Source organism: Lepus europaeus, chromosome 2 (genome assembly GCF_033115175.1).
Source record: "Lepus europaeus isolate LE1 chromosome 2, mLepTim1.pri, whole genome shotgun sequence".
Classification (NCBI taxonomy): Eukaryota; Metazoa; Chordata; class Mammalia; order Lagomorpha; family Leporidae; genus Lepus; species Lepus europaeus.
The window spans coordinates 5,057,895-5,080,813 of NC_084828.1; the positions used below are offsets into that span (position 1 = coordinate 5,057,895).

Here is a 22,919-nt window from a genome sequence, read left to right on the forward strand (position 1 = left end):
GAAAGCGGTTTAAAAAGTTGAGAAAAAGTCTGTTTTGGAAGCTGGGCAGAAGATATCCATGGCCAATTTAAGAGAAAGAGACAACTCGCTAAATTAGAGATACAAGGAAGAGGGGATGGATTTGGTTGAAGATAAAAAGGAGGAGGTATATACTTGGAGAGAGGGCAGAGGAACCAAAGATTCCAGGAACTCTGCTAGGGTGATAGAGAGGCTGAGACAGGTGTCCTGGGCTGTGCGTATCTCAGTGACAGACTTTGACGGGCAAGACTTGGAGTTCATCATCCTGGATTCAGACCAGGGGATTTTGAAACACAGATTTGGGGGGTGGAGGAGGGCTGAAATAAGCACAGAAAGAGATGGGCGCTGTAAATGGATACACACCGCAGAAGCCTTGAACCCTCAGAGTTGTGTCTCATGCACGGGCTTTTCAAACTTAAGTTCACCAGCAATGAGATGGGGATGCTGGCGCTGCAGAGAACAAAGGTGCACACGCGCTTCCCCTTCCATCCCGGTCTGTGTGTGCAGCACTTTCCCATGGTCACGGAAGACACCCCTACTGCACCTGCTGCACGCTGAGGGAGAATTAGATGCCCCTGCGAGATTCCCAACCTGGCAGCGGTGGCCGTCGTGTTCCGTTGCCCACCAGAGACAGGGTTCTGCAGGCAGCAGTAACACATTCTGCATCCACTGCAGCTGTCAACCACAGCCTCCCCCCCCCCCCCCCCCCCCGGCATCAGAACCCTCTGCCTGCGTGGCTGGAGCACAGCTGGACACAGGGAGGCCTTGGCCCCAGGAGGATGGGTGGGGACACAGCCTCCAAGGGATCCTGACAACTGATGGTTTCTGGTCCGGGGGGGGGGGGGGGGGTCAGGGGGGGAGGGAAGGTGCTGCTCTGTGCACAGTTATGCCCGCGGCAGGGTCACCCACGCTCCTTCCTCAACCACATGCTGTTCTCTCCAGCACAGTCTCAGCTCCCTCCCAGTTCCTAACCCAAATGGGACAGGGACAGATGTCTTTCTGTCGGGATCCCTGTAGCTTTCCGTTCTCTCTCTCCTCTGAGCTCTCCAGCATTGGAGTCATTTACAGGACCCTCTAGGAATCACAGGACTGGGGGCTGCCTTTTTTAGATCTCGGATTAAAGCTGAGCAGTGTTTAATGGAGAATCCTGTTCACTGGAGATGTTCACGTGTACCCATAAATTATGTTGATTTGCAAAAAATGTTTACATTGATTTTTCAACAACTGCTTAAGGAATGCATAGTCCCTATGCTACTAACACACACGAAAATAGCTCTCAGGGGAACATGAGAGTAAGTTACTGTTTCAAACAGGGATTGTAATTCTCCTTGTGAGTTTCCCACCCTAATGTGATGAAGAGTGAGGAAGCTGGAACTTTCCCAGTTCCTCATTTCTAAACTACCCAAGAAAGTGCTGCTGTTGGAAGGTGCCTGAAGGGCGCCTTCATTCCCATGGCCATGGTGCACCTGTAGAGGAAGTTAGGATGTCAGAGGGGAGCTCAGAGCTCAGCTCACACACCTCCCCACAAAACAGCTCACCCCGAGACACAATGGTGATAACACATTCTTCACCACCCCCAAGGAAAGCAAGTCCCTTTATTCAAGGAAATACCCTATTAAAGGGTCATGAAAAAAATCTCAAAATTTCCCTTAGCTAGAGGGGGAAAAGCTATGTGTAGGATTTTTGGATGTCAGAGAATGCAGCTCTTCTATTCAATTGAAGTTGGAATTATTGTAGAAGTAATGTTTTACAATACTTGCCATGCGTACTAAACATGGGAACCTTAGAGAAGAACAGAATTAAGCAGAGATGAGAAATGAAGAAAGAGTATGTAGAAAATGATTTAGAAAATGATTCCTGGCTTAGTACCTGCTTATAACCCCTTTACAAATATATACTTGTATGTGTATGCACACAGTTACAAGGCAAAACTCTTTGGAAATGTTGTCAATTAGGAAAAAACATGTCCTCAAATATTCAAAATCATGCAGTAGGATCTTTCCTATGGATTGATATAAAACATAAATAATTGTCCAAATATATAAATTCAACAGAAATATGTAGTTTATGCACATATGTAGTATAATATTTATATTGTATTTATCTATAAATATATATTCCTGTATAAATACATAATGTATGCATGATTTAAAATGCACACATATCTAGTACCATATTCATGTACAGGTAGTTATAAATAGGTGTGTTTACTATATGCTTCCATGTAGATAAATAAATTCTAGAATCTATTAGAATCTTAGGGATGTAAATGAACTTGGAGTTCATGGAGACAACTCAGTGTGCCCCTGGACTGCATTCCACTTTTATTTATTTATTTATTTAATTTGAGAGGCACAGAGACAGACAGACAGACAGACAGAGCTCCCATCTGCTGGTTCACTTCTCAAATGCCCACGACAGCTGAGGATGGGCCAGACTGAAGCTGGAAGCTAAGAACTGAGTACAGGTGTCCCATGTAGGTGGCAGGGACCTAATGGCTCGAGCCATCACTACTGCCTCCCCAGGTCTGCCTGGGCAGGAAGCTGGAGTCAGGAGCTGGATGTGGGGTTTGACCCCAGGCATCTTAGCCACTAGGTCAAACGTCCGTGCCTCTCCCCACATTTTCTGGATCCGTCCACCTGATCTGCACTACGTCTCGGAGCTCTGTGCCCCTTCTGCTTCCAGGAGCCGCCTCATCAGACAGCTCTTCCCCTGCTGGGTACAGACCTGCTCCCGCCAGTGCTCTGCCTCCTTCTTGTCCGTTTCTGCCCTTCTGAGCATCACTGCGGCAGGAGCCACTCTCTTCCTGGCTTCCCTGTTTAAGTGTTTCATATGCAACTGAGTCCCATAGCTCAGGTCCTTTGTGAGAATGTGGGGACATGCTACGCCTGCTGACTCCCAGAGAAACACAGCCTTCCGAGCACGTTCTGAGGTCTGAAAGGAGAAATTGCAGTGTCACCTCCATCCGGCAGGTGAGACATTGCTGTCACCCCTGTCCTGCCACGGAGTCACTGCCTTGGTCCATTGACAAAGTGGAGTTTGTGTTTTGTTTCATCAGCCATCAGATGTCACCATGCCATTATCAATAATCGATGCAGGATCTCGATTTTGCTTTAACCTGTCCTTTTTTTTTTTTTTTTAAATGACTATCTCCCATGTCTGATATCAATCCCTCTTTCTCCTAGACAGGGAGTGTATGTATACTAAACATATGCATTTTACATCCATGTTATATGTACTTAATATATTTATTTTGAATCTTTCTTTTTTGTTAATATAAAGAGAATGCTTCATGTATTTCATAGGTACAGTTCTAAAACGATAACCACACTTCCCTCTCTCCCCCAATTTCCCTTCTTCCCGCCCTTCTTTTCTTTTTATTAGTTTTTACAAAGACATAATTTTAAGCCACTCCATACTCACAGGCTCAGTGCACCACTAATATTCAACAAGTAAAAGCAGGATGACCACAGTTCCACAGGATTGTAAGCAATGGCTAAAACGAGGGACATACGCCTGCATCTAGATACACATGTGGAGATAAAATAGAAAATAGAAGCTCTTAGGTTGCCCTTAGCTCTTTGTATGCATGCTCTATGCCGCGGCTCACTAGGCTAATCCTCCGCCTGTGGCGCCGGCACCCCGGGTTCTAGTCCCAGTTGGGGCGCCGGATTCTGTCCCAGTTGCTCCTCTTCCAGGCCAGCTCTCTGCTGTAGCCCAGGAGGGCAGTGGAGGATGGTCCAGGTGCTTGGGTTCTGCACCCCATGGGAGACCAGGAAGAAGCACCTGGCTCCTGGCTTTGGATTGGCCCAGCACCAGCTGTAGTGGCCATTTGGGGGGTGAACCAATGGAAAGGAGACCTTTCTCTCTGTCTCTCACTGTCTAACTCTGCCTGTTAAATAAATAAATAAATATCCTGTAGGTAGGCCACGAAGTAATACTAGTGTTATTATTGTCATTATAGGACTAGAGATAGAATTGTTCAGTCAATCACAGAGTTTAACTCAACTTCACCAGGGATTGCATGGCCACTCTGCAAAATTCCACAGCTAGTTTATGCTACCACCAGCCAAGCATCGAAGCTGCCACCCAGAGTTTTTGTCCTAAATCATCTATTATGTGAATGAAAAATCGTTCTTGTCTTTGAATCTCACGTTCAGCTGGTATCTCTTTTCCCATTTCCTCGACTGCTACTTTTCTGTAGGCTTTTCTTCTAGGGCATTGTTTGGACACAGCTTTCTGCTATATATATATATATATATATATATATATATATATATATATGTGTGTATGTGTATGTGTATCTGAGACTGACTCACATTATACACGTGTTTGCTTATTTTAATGAATCTTATATCCAGAGGTATCTTAGACATATGATGTCCTATTCTCCATGTACTCTCATTCACTATTCTCTTTTCAGTTTGCATCAGACTCAAATACTGATCATGAAGGTAACAATATGTTCTGATTATATGACGTGATCATCAGTTTCTTGCAATTACATTTCTATGCACAAGAATTTCATTCTAAGACTATTCAATTCAGTCAAACAATTGATTAATTTATTGCAAAAAGAGCTAGCTGTGTTTTTGATTTAGTGATCTTGTCTTGGTAGCAAAATACCTTGGTTTTGCAGACTTGATTCTCTCAAGATGATGATAAAATGTATACCTGGATGATTTCACTCTAAACTTCATTTAGACAATCAGCACTTGTCACTTCTGGAAGTCAGCCTGTCTGAATCGTTGTCATGAAGAAGCCAAGACTCAGAGAAATGGACACACAGTTAGCAGGCCAGATCCACATGTAGTCATGTGTTGTTTAGTAGTGGGGATCCACTGGGAGAAATGTGGCCTTGATGATTCTATCATTGCTGCAACATCATGGATCTCTCTCTCTCTCTCTCTCTCTCTCTCTCTAAGTTTATATAAGGAGAACATATTTCAAGCACTCCATATTTACAGTTCCAAGAAGACAGCCACACTTCCCTCACTCCCTTGCTCTTCCCCCAACCCTCTCCCTCCCTGCCTCTCTTCATCAGTTTTTGCAAGGACATAAGTTTAATCCACTCTATATTCACAGGCTTCATTTGCCACTAATCACAATATTCAACAACTAAAAAGTAGGAAGATCCACAGTTCCACAGGAGTATAAACAAGGCTAAAAATGATAATAATATCCTAAAATGACCATTTCATTCCTATATATTTTTGGTACGATATACTAAGTCTCACATATCAGAAAAACATGCTGTGTGTCTTTTTGACACTGGCTTATTTTACTAAGAATAATCGTTTCCAGTTGTATCCATTTTGATGCAAAAGACAGGATTTCATTATTTTTTATGCTCGAGTAGTATTCCATAGTATATATATTCCACATTTTCTTTACCCAGTCATCAGTTGATAAACATCTTGGTTGATTTCATATCTTATCTATTATTAATTGAGCTGAAATAAACATGGGAGCAAAGATAACTCTCTCATATGCTGATTTCACTTTGTTTGGGTAAATTCCCAGGAGTGGGATGGCTGGGTCATACTGTAGATCTATTTTAGGATCTCTGAGTGATCACCGTACTGCCTTCCATGCTTGTTGTACTACTTTATATTCCCACCAAAAGTGGACTAGGACACCTTTTTCCACATATTCTAGACAGTGTGTACTGATTTTTGATTTTTGGATGATAGCCATTCTAACTGGGGTGAGGTGATATATTATTATGGTTTTCATTTGCATTTCAATGATGGCTAGTGATCCTGAGCATTTTTTCATGTGTCTGCTGGACATTTGTATTTCTTCTGTAGAAAAATAGTTCATGTCCTTTGCCCATTTCTTAACTGGATTGTTTTTTTTTTTGTTGTTGAGTTTCTTGAGCTATTTATAGATTATGAATATTAAGGATTAATCAGCTGCATAGTTTACAAATATTTTTCCCATTCTTTTGGTTTCCTGTTGACTTGGTTGAGTGTTTCCATTGTAGTGCACATACTTCTTAGCTTGATATAATCCCATTTGTCTAATTTTGTTGCAATTGCCTGAGTTTCTGGAGTCTTTTCCAATATCAATGTCTTGCAAAATTTTCTCTATGTTTTCCTCTAGTAATTTGGTGGCATCATGTGGTAGACTTAGATCCTTGATCCATTGGAATTGACTTTTGCATAAGGTGTAAGGTAGGGGTCTTGTTTCCTACTCTGTATGTGTAGATCCAATTTTCCTAGCGCCATTTTTTTAATAGACTGTCCTTTCTCCAGAGATTGGTTTCAGATCATCTGTCAAAGATAAGTTGGTTGCAGATGCATGGATTGATTTCTGGAGTTTCTATTCTGTTCCATTGGACTGCACGTCTGTTTTCCCCAGTACCAGGCTGTTTTGGTTATAATTGCCTTGTCGTATGTCTTGACATTTGGTATTGTGATACCCCCAGCTTTGTTTTTGTTATATAAGATTGATTTAGTTATTCAAGGTCTCTTGTGTTTCTCTATGAATTTTAGCACTGTTTTTTTTTCTAGATCTGAAAAGAATATCATTAGTATTTTGACTGGGATCACATCAAATCTATAAAGTACTTTTGATAATATAGACTTTTTTATATTAATATTTTCAATCCACTAACATGGAAGATTTTTGTGTGTGTGTGTGTTTTTCTTCTTTTTTTTTACTGTCTTGTAATTTTTGTTGTAGAGGTTTTTTGTTAAATTTATTCCAAAGTATTTAAGTTTAAGGGTTTTTTTGTAGCTATTGTGATTGAGACTGATCTTATAACCATGGCATTGTCTGTGTACACAAAGGCTATTTATTATTGTGTGTTGATTTTATATTCTGCAACTTTCCCAAATTTTCTTATGAGTTCTAATAGTTTCTTCATGGAGCATTTTGGATCCCCTATTCATAGAATCCTGTTATCTGCAAACAAGGACAAGTTGACTTCCTCCTTTCCAATTTGTATCCTTTTGATTTCTTTTTCTTGACTAAAGGCTCTGGCTAAAACTTCTAGGACTGTATTGAATAGCAGTGGTGAAAGTGGGCAATCTTGTCTAATTCTGGATTTTAGTGGAAATGCTTCCAATTTTTCCTCATTCTATATGGTGCTATCTGTGGGTTTGTCATGTTGCCTTTATTATATTAAGAAATGTTCCTTCTATACCCAGTTTATTTGAAGTTTCTATCATGAGTGGATGTTGTGTTTTATCAAATGCTTTTTCTGTATCTATGAGAAAATCTTTTGTTTTTTATCCTCTAGTTTTTAATGTGATGTATCACATTTATTGATATGTATATATTGAACCAATCCCTGCATATCAGTGATAAATCCCACTTGTTCTGGGTGAATGATCCTTCTGATGTGTTGTTGGATTTGATTAGCTAGTATTTTGTTGAGTATTTTTGCATCTGTGTTCATCAGTGATATTGGTCTATGGTTCTCTTTGTTGTATTTTTTTTTTCTGGTTTTGGAATTAAGGTGATACTGGCTTCACAGAAAGAGTTTGGGAGGATTCCCTCCATTTCAACTGTTTTGAATGGTTTGAGAGGACTTGGAATTACTTCTTTAAAAGTCTGGTAGAATTCAGCAATGAAGCCATAGGTCCTAGGCTTTTCTTTGTTGAAAAGGTCTTTATTACTGATTAAATCTCTGTCTTGGTGATTGGTCTATTTAGGTTTTCTATGTCTTCATGACTCAATTTTGGTGGACTGTGTGCAACCAGAAATCTATCCATTTTTTCAAGATTTTCTGATTTGTTGGTATAAAGCTGATTATAGTAATTCCTTATGATTTTTTTATTTCTGTAGTATTCATTGTTACATCTCCTTTTCATCTCTGATTTTATTGATTTGAGTCATCTCCATTTTTTTGTTGGTTAGTTGGGCCAATGATGCATCAATTTTGTTGATTTTTTTTCAAAAACCACCTCTTCATTTCACTGATCTTTTCTATCTTTTTGTTTGTTTCAATTTTGTTTATTTCTTCTCTAATTTTGATTATTTCTTTCCTCCTACTAATTTTGGGCTTAGTTTGTTGTTGTTTTTTATGACGTTGAAATGCACTGATAGATCATTTATTTTATGCCTTTCTAGTTTCATGATGTGGGTATTATTTTTTTGTTAAATTCTACTTTTTCTGATATTAGGCTACCTACACTTTCTGTTAGCATCCTTTTACTTTCCAATCTGTATGTATTTTTGTTGGTGAGTTGTGTTTCTTGTAGGCAGCAAATTGATGTGTCTTTGTTTTTTTTTTAATTTTATCTAAGTTATACAAGTTTCATGTATTTCATATATACAGATTTAGAAACATAGTATTGTTTTTTTTTTCATTCATCCATTCAGCCAGTCTATATCTTTTAATTGGAGAATTTAGGCCATTTACATTTAAGGTTATTATTGATAAGTAGTGACTTTGTTCTACTATTTTTCCATAAACATTCCTATTGTTTGGATTTCCTTTGTACTTTTACTGGGAGATTTTCTGCCTTCATATTCTTTCATAATGATGACTGTCCTCTGTTTTTGTGTATACCACATCCTTAAAAATCATTTGCAAGACTGGACAACTGGTGGCAAAGTCATTCAATTTCCATTTGTTTTGGAAGGTCTTTATTTCACCTTCATTTATAAATGAGGGTTTTGCTGGATACAGTGCTCAGGGTTGACAATTTCTTTCTTTTGGAATTTGGACTATGTCTCCATTCTCTGCTAGCCTGTAAGGTTTCTGATGATAAATCAGCTGTTAGTCTGATTGGGGATCCTCTGAAGTAATCTGGCGTTTCTCTCATGCACATTCTAGAATGTTTTCTTCATATTTCAGTTGAAAGTCTGACTATAAAGAGTCATGGTGAAGACCTTTTCTGATCGTGTCTATTTGGAGTTCTATGTCCTTCCTAGACTTAGATAATCCTTTCTTTCTCCAAACCAAGGGTTAGCTTGTGTTGGTTGGAAGATGACTCACTTGGCTCATATTACACAGTGTTCCATGGAAAAAGGCAGAGGAGTGACCTGACCTACCCCCCAGTCTGTGCTGATGCCGTGTAAGCACAGAACTTCCATGGACTCTGTGTTTGCTCATCACTTTAAACTGGTAAAGGAACCCTACTGGTCTCAACGTCCTCCGATTATGGCTCTAGAGCACCTTCCCTCAAAGACACTAAATAAGCTTTTCATATGCTTGGAGACCAGACTCATCACACACACACACACACACACACACACTCACTCACTCCATCCGCATGTCTCATGTCTAGCATCTCTGGCAAAATTACAGCAGAGCCATTTTTCTTCAAAGCGCTTTGGAAGGAGTGGGTGTTTTAGCCTACTGGTAAGACACCCTCATCCTGCATTGGATATTGGATTACTGGGGTTCGATTCCTGGCTCTGGCTCCCGATTCAGGCCTCCTGATAATGCAGAACCTGGGAGACAGTGGAGATGCCTCTAGGGGTTGGGTCTCTCTCACCCACATGAAGACTTGGATGGAGTTCTTTCTTCTCAGCTTCAGCCTGGCTCAGCCCTGGCCATCGTAGGCATTTGAGGAGTGAAGCAGTACATGGGGACTTTCTCTCCCTCTCTCTACCAGTCTCTTGCTCTTTCTTCATCTCTTGGCCTGTCAAACAAATTAATAACATTTTAAATGTTGAATTTTATTATATAAAAAGGCCTCCCAAACTCTAAGCATGTCATCTTTTCCCTTCCTTATGTCGACCTTGCATCTTTCCTACAGAAGATAGTAACAGTTCCTATTTCTCTACATTATAATTCTACAGTATTCCTTAGGGATATTTTTTCTTTCAGTTTTTTTAATTGGAATACTTTTGTCTCCCATGTACATATTGGTAACTTTAAGCAATTTTAGGAAAAAGTCATTTCCTTTTTCTTTATGTTGCCGAATGTATGGCTGTGTAGTACTTCCTACAATTTGGTAGTCTAAAATGAGCATTCTACATAAAAACTATCTTGTTTAGAAATCGTTATAGAAGAGATAGCTACTCTTACCCCTGATTTAGTCTATAGATTACAGATAAAGAACATATTTCAATTCAGGACACAGGCTGGTCTTGGGGAACTGAATGAATTAAAATAAAAATAAAAAGAGAGTTTTTAAGGTCATGAGCAGCAATCTCAAAATTAAACCTTCAGACTATTCGATCCTTGCTTCTGTATTCCTGGCAGGAGACTGATCAACATGTGGGTAGGGGTCCAAGTGAGCGAGAAGACAGCCCACACGTCCCTTCCCTCTGGTCCACTCCACCGTGAGCAGGAAGAACGCAGATGGGCGGAGTGGTGCCCTGAGGCAGGGGCACGGGCAGCCCTGATTTTGTTACTGACGTTGCAGCAAGGTTTTGCTTTTGATGAATCACACTCTGTCTCAAAAGTGTCTTGAGACTGGAAAGGCCTTCGAAAGCAGGTCCCATTGAGCTGACTTTTCCCACCATAAGATGATAGGGATTGGGGAGAGGTGTGGGGGCAGAGATGGGGGCCGGGTACAATCCCTCCCATTCAAGAGTCTGTTTCTGAAACAAAGCATTGTCACTGCCAGCGGAGGCCCAAGTTTCCACAGAGACAGATCTTGTGCAGTGTGGTGCCTCCTGCTTAGCCCTGGAAGTGGAACAGTAGTGGGAGCCCAGGGGTCCTCTCGCAGCAGTGTTCAGGAAAATTAACTCAGTCGAGGGTTATATGAGGGCAGTTGAAAACCTTCACGCAAAATGTGTATTAAGGCAAAAGCTCTGTATGGACTCAAGTATTTTTTTTTAACATTTTATTTATTCATTTGAGAGGCAGAGTTAACAGACAAAGAGAGAGAGAGACAGAGAGAGAGAGAGAGGTCTTCCATCTCCTGATTCACTCTCCAGATGGCTGCAATGGCCAGAGCTGTGTCTATTGGAAGCCAGGATCCAGGAGCTTCCTCTGGGTCTCCCACATGGGTGCCGGGGCACAAGCGCTTGGGTCGTCTTCTGCTGCTTCCCCAGGCCATAGCAGAGAGCTGGATCGGAAGAGGAGCAGTTGGGACACAAACCTGCGCCCATATAGGATGCTGGCACTGCAGGCAGAGGTGTAACCTACAACGCTACAGCTCTGGCCTCCTCGCCTCCAAAGTAATTCTGCATGAAAATAAACATGTTCAGATTCTATTTTCCGTGCAGTAATTGAAATATCTCCTTGAGCTGGATTGCAGTGTGAAAGGAGATATTTCGGGTTGTTTTTTTAAACATAGGAAGACCACATAGGACCCAGTTTAAAATGTCTTAATAAAAGGGTTTGTGGCACATTTGGGACAAAGGAACCCTACATACGAGGAATGAAGTAGAGAAGGCTGGCTGGAGGTGGAGGGAAATGTACACCCAGGAATGCCATCCTCCCTCTGAGTGGCTCACAGCTGTCGGTGCGGGGAATGGGATTTGAAGGTGAAGTGTAGCTGTGGGAGGAACATGATGCTCTTGGTTTGGGAGGGGCATTTAGATGAAGCTATCAGCACACAAGTGAACAAGCAGCCGTGAAACTTGAGAAGGAATTGGTGGTTGGAAACTTAGGCAAGGAATCAACAGGGTAGAACTGAGAGCTGGAACCTTGGAGATATTTGGAAGGGGAAAGTGGGACAGAGACGGAGAGAGCAAGGCCAAGGAGGACAGGGAGGAGTGACGGCAATCAGACGTGACTGGGAAGAGCCGTACCTACCCACAGGAGTGGCCGGGCCACTTACCCAAGGTCTTCGTCTCTTTCACACTTCGTTGTGTGATTCTTCAAATGCATGAGACGCTCACTCTCATGTTCCCTTTGCCATGGGCATCTGTGAGCTCTTGTAAACTCTCATAGGACAGTCTGTGTTTAAGATATTCTGGGAGCTGACATTGTGGGGCAGTGGGCTAAGCCGCTGCCTGTGATGTGGGATCCGGTGTGGGCACTGGTTCGAGTCCCACTGTTCCAGCTCCCTGCTAATGCACCTGGGAAAGCCGTGGAAGATGCCCAAATGTTTGCGCCCCTGCCCCCTTTGTAGGAGACCCTGATGGAATTCCAGGCTCCTGGCTTTGGCCTGGCCCTGCCCCAGCCATTGTGGCTATTTGGGGTGTGATCCTGTGTGTGTGTTTCCTGTCTCTGTAACTCTACCTTTCAAATAGATAAATAAATCTTTAAAAAAGGCATCTTAAACAGATCCCCATAAGCAAACAGAGGTGGTGACAAAGGTTATTATTTGTGAGAGTTTTTTACTGGCCATTTAATTATCTTAGAAATAATATCAAATCATGTTTACCATATAAACATTTTATAATTTGAGTCTAATAATGAAAAGAAAAAAAACGATAATGCTGCCTTGGCCATATTGGAATCTTTATCAAGTAAAATAAGGACAACACATCTATGGGGAAACACTGCATGCATTAGGAAACATCAGAAAATAAAATGGCCCAGCTGCTGCTACTCACCACACAGCTTCTGGGAAAAGATCTGTTTTTCGCAGCAGTATCTGTGGGAGAGGTGTTCCTGTGACAGGCGGCCAAACTACACTGTTGTCTGTCTGTGTTCAGCTCCAGTGGGGACTCAGAAATTTGGCCTATATGATTTTATCACATGGGGACTGTTCTCAAAGAGTCAAAACATAAGGACGGGTGAGGGTGTGGAGAAAAGCAAACCTATGTACCCAGTTGGTAGGTAGGTTAATTGGTCCAGCTATGATGGACACCAGTATGGAGGTTCCTCAAAGAATGTCAATAGAACTACCATGATTCAGCAATCCCATCCGGGGTATGTGTCCAGGAGAAATTAAGTTAATGGATAGTTCTGCACTGCACTTCTTGTAGCATTATGCACAATAGCCAGGGTCTGGGGACAGTACCAGCGTCCGTGATAGACGAATGGACCAACAAAACTCGTTTTCATCATGAACCATTCTGCACGTCACTTACAGAAACGAGGGAAAATATGGGAGATTTGGTGCAGCTGTTTGCTGTCTGTCCCTAACTTAGACTGCGGCCAGAGCCCAGCAGGCTCCAGACAAGAGGGGAGGATGTGGATTGAGCGCACTCTGTGCTGGGCTTGTGGTAGGAAGCCCCCTGCCAGCACTGCTCTGAGCTCTACATCCCTGTCACAAGGTCACACGCGAAGCAGTGGATCCACAGAGCAAATTAAACTGGGCCAAGACAGCACCACCAATTCCCCAGGGATGACCAACTCCCCCACCATTCCCCACTCATTCCCTAGGAGAAATATGAGTACTAGACAACTTTTGAGGATAAAACATGAAAATATATTAGCCTGAGTTCTCATTGTTGTTAAGAGTTTAGAAAGAGCAAGACTCTGTGTTGATGTGGGGCCATGTTCAATGGCTCTGGGCTCCCCCAGAGAAAATCTCCCACCATTGTGTGGCATAAAATACACAAGCCTAACAACAAGTGATGTCTAGCGGATATTTATACACTCCTACAGGAAGGCTACATCAAAATCGGATGCGCCTCTCATTTGGAGTTTCTGATCCTCTAAATGACGAGGTTTCCCTGTCAACAAGACTGAGAGGATTTGCCTGATTTAGGGGATAATAATGAACCAGATAATCTGCCTCAGACAGGTGGCTCCACTCTCCCTGCATCATGAGAAGAGGCTGCTGGTCACTTGGTTTATATTTTGCCTCCATCTTTATATCTCTAATTAATAATTAAAAGACTCTAAGATTCTGAACCCGCTACAAAATGCCTGAGTGTTTTATGCCACAGACTTGCAACTCTTAGCTGAAGCCAGTCCCGCAGGTGCTGTGTGTAGTGCCTTCTTGGGTCTACTCATCATTCGCTGTTTTTGGGGGAGAGGGGGACAGGCAGAGTTAGAGAGAGAGAGACAGAGAGAAAGGTCTTCCTTCCATTGGTTCACCCCCCAAATGGCTGCTACGGCTGGTGCACCGTGCCAATCCGAAGCCAGGCGCCAGGTGCTTCCTCCCTGTCTCCCATGGGGTGCAGGGCCCAAGGACTTGGGCCATCCTCCACTGCCTTCCTGGGCCACAGCAGAGAGCTGGCCTGGAAGAGGAGCAACTGGGACAGAACCGGCACCCCAACCAGGACTAGAACCCGGGGTGCCGGCGCCGCAGGCGGAGGATTAGCCTAGTGAGCCATGGTGCCGGCCATCATTTGCTCTTAATTCCTCACCCCCGTGGGGCTCTGAGTGCGGTGTGCGAGACTGAGTGCCTTACTCCAAGATCTGTCAGCGATGCGTCAGAGGCATCCATCTTGATTTTCATCCGTGTTGCTCTATGTTTCCAGTTTCTGAAATTTACTTCTGTGATTTTAGTTCTATGCCTCAGACTCCTCTAAGCCAGGGAGTTATCCATACCGTATTGGAGCCAGGGGAGCGTGGGGTGCTGTGTGAGCGTTTGTTCTTAGCACTGATGCCTCTGTAGTTACTTCTGACTCCTGTTCTTGAACACAGGGTGCTCGTGACCCTCCTCTCTCTTCTGACTGTCGTCTGTCGTCTGTCGTGAGGGGCGTTCTTATATTTCAGGATTAGTGGCAGCCTAATCCTATATTGTTTTATCATTAAACAGCTGGGTCAAAACCTGTACTGTCTTGACGTGAAGAATGAGAACTCAGTCCCTCTGTAGTACTCCTCCCTATTGTAGCTGATGGAGAAAAGAGTCCTTCCCCTGGCCCAGTAACCTTTCAAGTTAACACTTTTTTCTCATCCAAAAGACTTCTGAAAAAGAGGAAACCCATTCAGTTGCAAGTTCAGAACCCCGGGTCGGAAGGCTTTATTTTACACATAAGGAAACTGAGGCCTCGGAGGAGTTGGGAACTACAGGAAGCAGCACAGCTGGACTCAACCGCAGGCAGCCCGGCCCCAAAGTTCTCGTCTCAGATACATGATCTGCAGCTCCGATAAAAAGCACCAAGCCCATAGCAAGTGTCAGGGTTTGCGTAACACTGAGAGCCAGGCTTTTATGTGTAACAAACCAAGGAAGATGTGCGATTTTTTTTAATGAAATATGGAAGCCTTTTAGTTGTCAGTGATGTTTACATGTATAGGAAACACTCTGCTGCTTGGAGCGAGATTTAAAGACACAGGCGCACCTGCTGTACAGCGCGGCACTCGGTGCAGCAAATTGCAGCTGTGGGCGAGCATACCTGCCTCTCACCTTGTGCAGGTGCCAGCACCAGGTGCAACCTCTTTTGCCCGGAACATCAAGTCAGCTCGCTGAGATCCCCAAAACTCTCCGGTCACAGTGCGAATCCGCGATTTTGGCATGGACTTTGCTTGCTGGTGCTTTTTGCAAAATCTATTTGTTTAGTTTGTTTTTTTTTAATTTTTCTGATGAGACCTGACTTGGACCACCTGCATACTGTGTGCTCCCAGGTGCAGCTAAGAGCAGATAGCTGTAGCCTCAAGGATATTCAGTAGCAGAAACAGCACATGGTGCTCTGTGCTCTGTGGCAATGCACTTCCTACAACGGTGCATGAATGATCCACTGGGCGGGCGCTGGGATCCGTGTTCATCACCGTGTGCCCAGCACAGACTGTGTTGGCAAAGACACACTAAGCACTCAATAAACATTTGTTGATTGCATGAATGAATGAGTGCATGGTGTTTTCTTCATATTTCTCAGCTGATCCCTTTCATCTTTCCTGAGTTTGTGGTTAAAACTGATTAATAAACAGATTGTATGGTTTGATAACTTCATTCCATAAAACAATACCTATTTTTATTAGGCTACTGTCTAATAGTCTGAGTTTGCACCCTCAGTCATTTCCAAGCCTCTGAGTAAAAATAAAATTTAATTTTTTTTTCTTTAAAAAACAAATGCATGTCAAAAACACACATTCTCAACATGCAATTCTGAGATTAGTCGGTGGGATGTGGCTTGAACCTCAAACGAGGTTCAAGGTCAAGGGCACAGGAACGTCCCTGTGGGCCAGCGTCCTCATTTGCAGAGCGAGGCTCTCAATATAGAACCCTGAGGGCTGCTGGGAAGAGCACATTAGCAACCTGACCTTGAGTGAGAGGTAGGAGTCAGAGTTGGCTCCTCCGGCTCCGTTTTGTTCTGTGCGTGTCCCTAATTCCCTGGAGGCCATCTAGGAAGGCACTGAGGCCAGAGGACGAAGAGGAGCCATGGCCCTGGCGGGCCAGGCTGCGGCCTCGTCCTCGCTAGCATTGCAGCTCCACACAGCTGACAACTTGCTGAACCAGCTCATAACTTCAGGTTGTACACTTGGAATGTGTAGAGTCAAGGGTGAGAAGTGACGATGCCATTAGCCTAACCTAAGTACGGCACGGAAGTGTTGCTCTTAGTGGGGTGAAGAAAAGATTTCTAACAATGGAGTTAGGATCTTTGCATCTTTAAAAGATTTAAGGCATGTGTGGGAGGGTATTTCTGTAAGGTTGTGGAAAAACAGAATTAAAAGGTTTATTTTGGTCCAAAAGTTTTTGAAATCCATGCATAGTTTTTTTCTAATGCACATTTTCATGCAATTTTTCAAAATCTTTTGTTGCAACAAAATAAATTTATCTTTCTAGAAACTATTTACTAATTTGAAATGCAGAGTTACAGAGAGAGAGAGAGAGAGAGAGAGAGAGAGGAGGAGGAGGAGAGAGAAAAAGAGAAATCTTCCCTCTGCTGGTTCATTCTCCCAGCAGCCACAATGGCTGGGGCTAGGCCAGCCAAAGCCAGGAACTGAGAACACCATCTGGTCTCCAGTGTTGGTGCAGGGGCCCAGACCCCTGGGCCATCTTCCACTGCTTTTCCAGGCAGATTAGCAGGGAGCTGGAGCGGAAGTGGAGCAGGTGGAACTGGAACCAGTGCTCATATGTACAACTTAACTTTCTGTGCCATGTTGGTTCCAATCTTTTAATTCTGCTCTCCACAGACTTGTCGAAGTGCCTTCATATTTTCAAGATATTGTACAGATGGAAGGGGAAACAAGAATTTGGGTGCTGTGATAAAAGCTTTTAAGGGGAAACCAAACGCAGATTCCTCTTCCACAGTATTCATGCTGCAAACTCACAGTCTGAAATGCTTCCCTTCAAAAATGATTGTCGAATTAAAATTCGGTCATTGAACTACATTACGTTAAGCCGGCTTGCGGCAACGCACATCGAGCCATGCTTTTCGTTTCGAGAGATGAGCGAATGTAAGGAACCAGGAGCGAAGTCGCTCTGCCGTCTCAGGCTCATCCCTGTTGCTCAGTGCTGTGTACAGTGGTGAGGGGAGAAGAGCGTGCAGAACGCATTCACGGTTGCTATTATCTCTCCCTCTTTGCTCTTTCCTGTCCTCCCAGTCCCGCCCTTTATCCAGCCTTTCGAGTTCCCGAGATTCTCCATCGGGCAGCGGGTCTTCATCCCCTGTGTCGTGGTCTCGGGGGATTTGCCCATCACCATCACCTGGCACAAGGATGGCCGGCCAATCCCAGCGAGCTTGGGCGTGACCATTGACAACATCGACTTCACCAGCTCCCTGAGGATCTCCAACCTGTCGCTGATGCACAACGGGAACTACACCTGCATAGCCCGCAACGAGGCGGCCGCTGTGGAGCACCAGAGCCAGCTCATCGTGAGAGGTGAGCCCAGAGAGGCGGGGAGGGGGCTGGGAGGGAGTGCGCGGCCCAGAGGGAGCTGAGGTCCGTGATGTCTGAAGGTGGCGTAGCAGGAGATACGGTGACAGTAGCCAGAACCCATAGAGACTTGCTCTCATCCCTTTAAAAACCATGCTGCTATGGAAACCAACCAGAATTCCCCTCAATTCCAAGCCAAGGTTTGACTGGCCTAAAATATGATGTTTCCGCTAAGAAATGTGTGAATGAAGAGGAGAGAGATGTGGTATTTCATTCGTGGGCTTCCATCCACTAACTCTGTAGGCTTTTTCCTACACTTCCACCCACTAACTCTGTAGGCATGTATTTACTGTATTGTATTTATAATATTCCTTATCATTTAGATCACTGGTTTTTCTGAAAGATATCTGTCAGAGCCATAGGAGTGTGTTGCATTTTTTGCCAAGAGTCATGAGACAAAATAGAAATTGTTTATATTTTTTTGTTTTAGTTTTTGAAATGTGGTTTTCCTTGCTGGCCTCTCCTATGTGACATGAAATCTTTGATTATATGGGAGGAAGTTATTGCAACATTTTTAAAATAAGCGGAGCATGGCAGTATTTATGGAAAAATCAACGTAGAGTCCAACTTGTAGAACATACTGGCAATGGTACAAGGCAAACATCCCTCGTATTTAAAATCTTCATGCAAGTCACGCCATTCTCAGTAAGCTGTCCTGTGGAACAGCAACTGGCGCTCTCCGCTGTCTGTGAGAAGTGGACATTCGGGGTTTTTCTGCATCCCCAGGAGGAGGTGGCACCCATCCCCCAGTGTAACATTCATCTACATTGCCCAGATTGAAGATGAGTATGAACGTGGGTTCTGGGTTCCCAGACATTGGGCTCCGTGGGGCTCTGCAGAGGGCGTGATCCCTGCTGTGCCCGGGTCAGTGGATTGGGGCAGACGCCCGGGAGCAGTGGGAGCAGCGGGAGCAGCGGATTCCAGGATTCCCGCCTCAGTGTTCTGGGCACCCTTCCTTCCTCTCTGAACAAACAGGGGCTCAACACAAGAAAGGAGTGCACAGCTAGAATCCAACTTGGTATTTCTGAAAGACAACAACAAAAAAAGTACCCAAAAATGAACCCGTAAGAAAGCAGAGCTCCCATCAATACAGCTAAAGACCCCTGTGACAGCCTTCTCATTCTGCTTTGCTCATCTGAGTACAAGACTTGGGACACTCAATGTTTTCTGCTGTTTTGAAAAGACAAATGAAAATGGGAGCCAACCTGCCATGTTTCTCAAGCATTTCCGTATGAGCAGACTTGCCCCTGGCATCGTCTGTGAAGGGCGAAACAGTCCGTCAGCCCGACTTTGATATGATCTGCTCTGAAGGATTCAGGTCAAGGAACATAAATGTGAGACCCAAACCCTACAGGGACGCCCTTTGTGTCACTTGCTCTTGCAGGAAAAGCAACCAGATTGAAGGTCGGATGAGCTGACATTGAGCCTCACTGTTTGGGAAACCGATCTGCTCAGTGTGGCTCCCTGTGATTGGTCTGCAAATGGGTGGAGTTTATATTAAATCACTCAGCAGGGGAGAGAGCTTGGGGGCAAACCTGTGAGATTCAGCCAGGAGGAGCCGCGAGGGGAGCAGTGGCTCTGGTGTGGACGCGGCGTGGGCAGCAGTGGCTCTGGTGTGGACACGGCGTGGGCAGCAGTGGCTCTGGTGTGGATGCGGCGTGGGCAGCAGTGGCTCTGGTGTGGACCCAGCTGCAGAATCCCCGGGGGCATTGAAGGAAATGCTGAGAGGAATTTGCCCGTCCCAACCCAGATCAAGTCAATCTGGATGATTGGCAGTAGAGCCATCTCTCTCTCTCACCTCTCTTGGCAGTTGCTCGTTTCTTCTTTATTTGTTACTTTGCTTTCCCATCCTAGTTAGTGGGTCCCTGTTCTGTTCTGCTGCATGTTAGGATTGCATGGGCAGCTTGCATACAGCCCTCAGGTCCAGGGTGCAACCCACACTAGTGAGAGCATCACCTCCTCAGGTGGCGTGAGGTACCAGCGACTTGGTAGAATACTCAGTGATTCTAATACACAACCAAGTTGCCACCCTGGCGCCCTGGGTAACTTGACTGCAGCTATTTTTAAAGCCTGGGTTTTTTAATGAATTAATTTATTTCTAAATGCAGAGAGAGACCATTAGCCAGGGCAGCACTGTGGCTTGATTTATCTCTTTAATTATCACACCAGCGGCTCTGTGACGCATGGCCGGGCTGGAAGGCAGGGACACTGGCTAGGAGGCTGTCACAGAAGTTTAGGCGGAGGAAAATGCCCTGGACGGAGGTAGCAACTGTGAAGCGAATGGGAAGCTGTTGCATTTGCAGTGTCTGGGAGCACAGGAGACACAATGTGTTCACAGAGTGACCGACTGCAGAGGAATCCCACGTCACGCCCAGCAATGCAGCAAACTCCGATGTCTGCCACAGAGGCTAAGGAGAAGCAGGAGGGAGAAGGGGAGAAGAAAGATGGCCGCAGGCAGCCCGCGGGGTCAGCTTCCAGTATAAGAGGGGGGATGAGCAGGGAGACAGGGCGGGAAAAGGAGCTGCCAACAACATAGGAGGGATCCCAATGGCCGATGGAGCTCTGGGTAGCGAAACAGGAGGCCCAGCAAGGAAGAGGTGGTGATAAGGAGAAGTGGGTCACTGGTCCAGGAAGATGGTTTTGTCCGTGACCTTGAGCAGTGGCAACAGCGAGTGCTGGGCGAGAGGAGCTTGAGCAAAGAAAGGAGGTGAATGTGCAGCAATTCAAGCAAATTCCATGCTTTCCTATTTTTCAGGACTTTGGTATGACGGGGAGGGGGGCACACGTTGGAGAGGGGACGGTGCTGCGTTGAGCCCGGATGTTTAGCTTGTCTGCCTATGGGCATAAGCCAGCAGGGAGGGAAACACCGCGTGCCAGGAGGGGGAAATCAGCAGAGCCCTGAAGTCCCTGAGGCCAAGGAGAGCCGCGGGGCTCCCTGCACCATTGGGACGTGTTCCCGGGAGTGCGGGAGCCAAGGCGTGGGGCTCCTGGACGTAGAGCCCGCAGGACTGATTGGCAATTGGAAATTGTAGGGGACACCTTTTGGATCAAATAAGTGGAATGACAAAAAGAATGTATCTAATGGGACTATTACAAAGTAACTGGTATTTGATTTATCCTAAAGCTATCAACAGTAAAATGAGACCAAAAAAATCCATGAAAACGCTGTTTTCCACCAGTGGGACACACAGCACAGGGCTGTGATCCTTGATAGAAGGGAAGTGCGGGAGGTGAGCTCCAGTGCCTAGGTGGAGCACTCTCCAGACGACGGCAGAGGGGTGCAGAGTCCACCTGCGTCACGAGGATGTTTCTGGGTGGGGAAAGCAGGATGAAAACCTTAGAGCTGCCGAGGGGACTGGATATGCCCGGGCAGGGTACCAGAGATTGGAAAGCAGTGGAGAGAAAGCTCTCCCCCTTTACAGCACACAGCTGGACACGATGCTCCACGCGCAGGAGAAACTCCATGCGATCTGGTAGAGGTTGCACGTGGCAGGCAGTGTTGGAGTTCCGAGTAGCCAGGATGCAGAGGCTGGGGAGAGACAGCTGGATTCTCCGGAAGATCACACTTTCACTACAGGGCTAACCCAGCCCTAGAAGAGTGGCTACCCTAGATTAGCCCTAAAGAAGACCAAGGGGGTTCTTGACGATATGACGCTTCTCCACCAGTCAATTCGTTGTCTGCAAGAACAACATTGGCGGTGACATTCAAGGGGAAGTTGACAAAATGCAGAATCTCAATAGCACAGCACATCCACAGTGTACTTTGCACAATAAACAATCACTAGACATGAGAAGCGAGGAAACATGAGCCATGAGCACAAGGGAACAGACATAATAGGAAATAGACTGAAGGCAGAGATGTTGACGTTAGCGAGGGTATAAGGCAGCTCTCTTAATGTTTTCCAGAATTCAAAGCTCTGGATGAACACAATGACTGAACACATAGGAGATGCAAGGAGAGACATGTAAAGTATTTTCAGAAAAGAAGCAAGGGCCACAGCAGGTCAAGCTGCCACCTGTGACGCTGGCATCTCATAAGAGCACTGGTTCATGTCCTGGCTGCTCTGATGCAGCTCCCTGCTAATCTGGGAAAGCAGCGGAAGATGGCCCACATGCTTGGGCCTCTGACATCCACATGCGAGACCCCAATGAAGTTCCTGGCTCCTGGCTTCTGCCTGACTCAACCTTAGTGGTTGTGGCCACTTGGGGAGTGAGCCAGTGGGCAGGAGCTCGCTCTCTCTCTCTAATTCTGACTTTCGAATAAAAAAATGAATCTTAAAAAAAGACTAGCAATAAACGAGTCTATGTTAAAAGCACCCAGAGCAATTAAGAAATTAAGACAGCTTCAGACAACTCGTCAGACACAACGGGAGCAGAAGAAAATGAACAGCACCTTTGAAGTGCACAAGACTCACCAGCCAGGGCTCCACAGCCAACAAAATGTATTCCCATAAGCTCTGAAAATGAAGAAGAAACAAAGACGTTTTCAGACAAGTGCAAGTTGAGAGATTCAAGATTCCAGTACAATAAAATAGTAGGTTGTTCTTCAGGTTAAAAGAAGATGATTCCAGGTGAGAATTTTGATAGAAAAATGAAGAGTCCTGAATATGACAAAATTATTGCTAAATATAGAAGCCATTTTATTCTCATTTTATTTCCTTTAAAATATCTAGATGTTTAAACAATATTAATAATGTAGCATGTGATTTATAAAAGGCAAAAACAAAATATACAGCCGTAAATGTACAAAGGACTGGAAGACAGAGAATGGAAGTGTACTATTGTAAAACAGCTTAAAAAGTATACATGAAGTAGTACAGTGTTATTTGAACATAGGTATTGAAAGTAAAATATGTACAATGTAGACACTGGAGCAATTTCAAAGATGCAACAGAGAAAATAAAACAGAATAACAACATGTGTGCGATCAACAATAAAAAAGGTAGGAAAGAGAAAAGGTTCACAAAAGGAGATGGAATACGAAGACGTGGTGAACCTGAACACAATCATATCCATATTTACACTAAGGGTAAGTAGACTAAATATAGAAACCAAACGAACTGTCACTCTTAATAAAATATCCACTATGAAGAATACGCTATCCATGGCAAGCACACATTAAATACGATGCTACCAGCAGGTTAAAGATAAAACACTACGACATATCTATCATCATACAAGTCTTGATGGGCTATGTGAATATTAGACAAAATAGACTTCAGCACGACAAATATCAGAATGAATAAATAAGTGGATGTTATGATGATAAAATGATCAATTCATCAACAAGACATAAAAAGCTGACGCATGTATGCACTCAACAATA

At 44.3% G+C, this 22,919-nt stretch overlaps 1 protein-coding gene across 1 annotated transcript in view; it reads left to right on the forward strand.

Annotated features, from left to right (window-relative positions):
• DSCAM (DS cell adhesion molecule) overlaps positions 1-22,919 on the forward strand; it is a 707,908-nt gene that overhangs the window by 434,567 nt on the left and 250,422 nt on the right. The window contains exon 10 of the mRNA XM_062174789.1: positions 17,261-17,539. Coding sequence (XP_062030773.1) covers positions 17,261-17,539 — 279 coding nt within the window. The remainder of the gene's footprint in view (positions 1-17,260; positions 17,540-22,919) is intronic.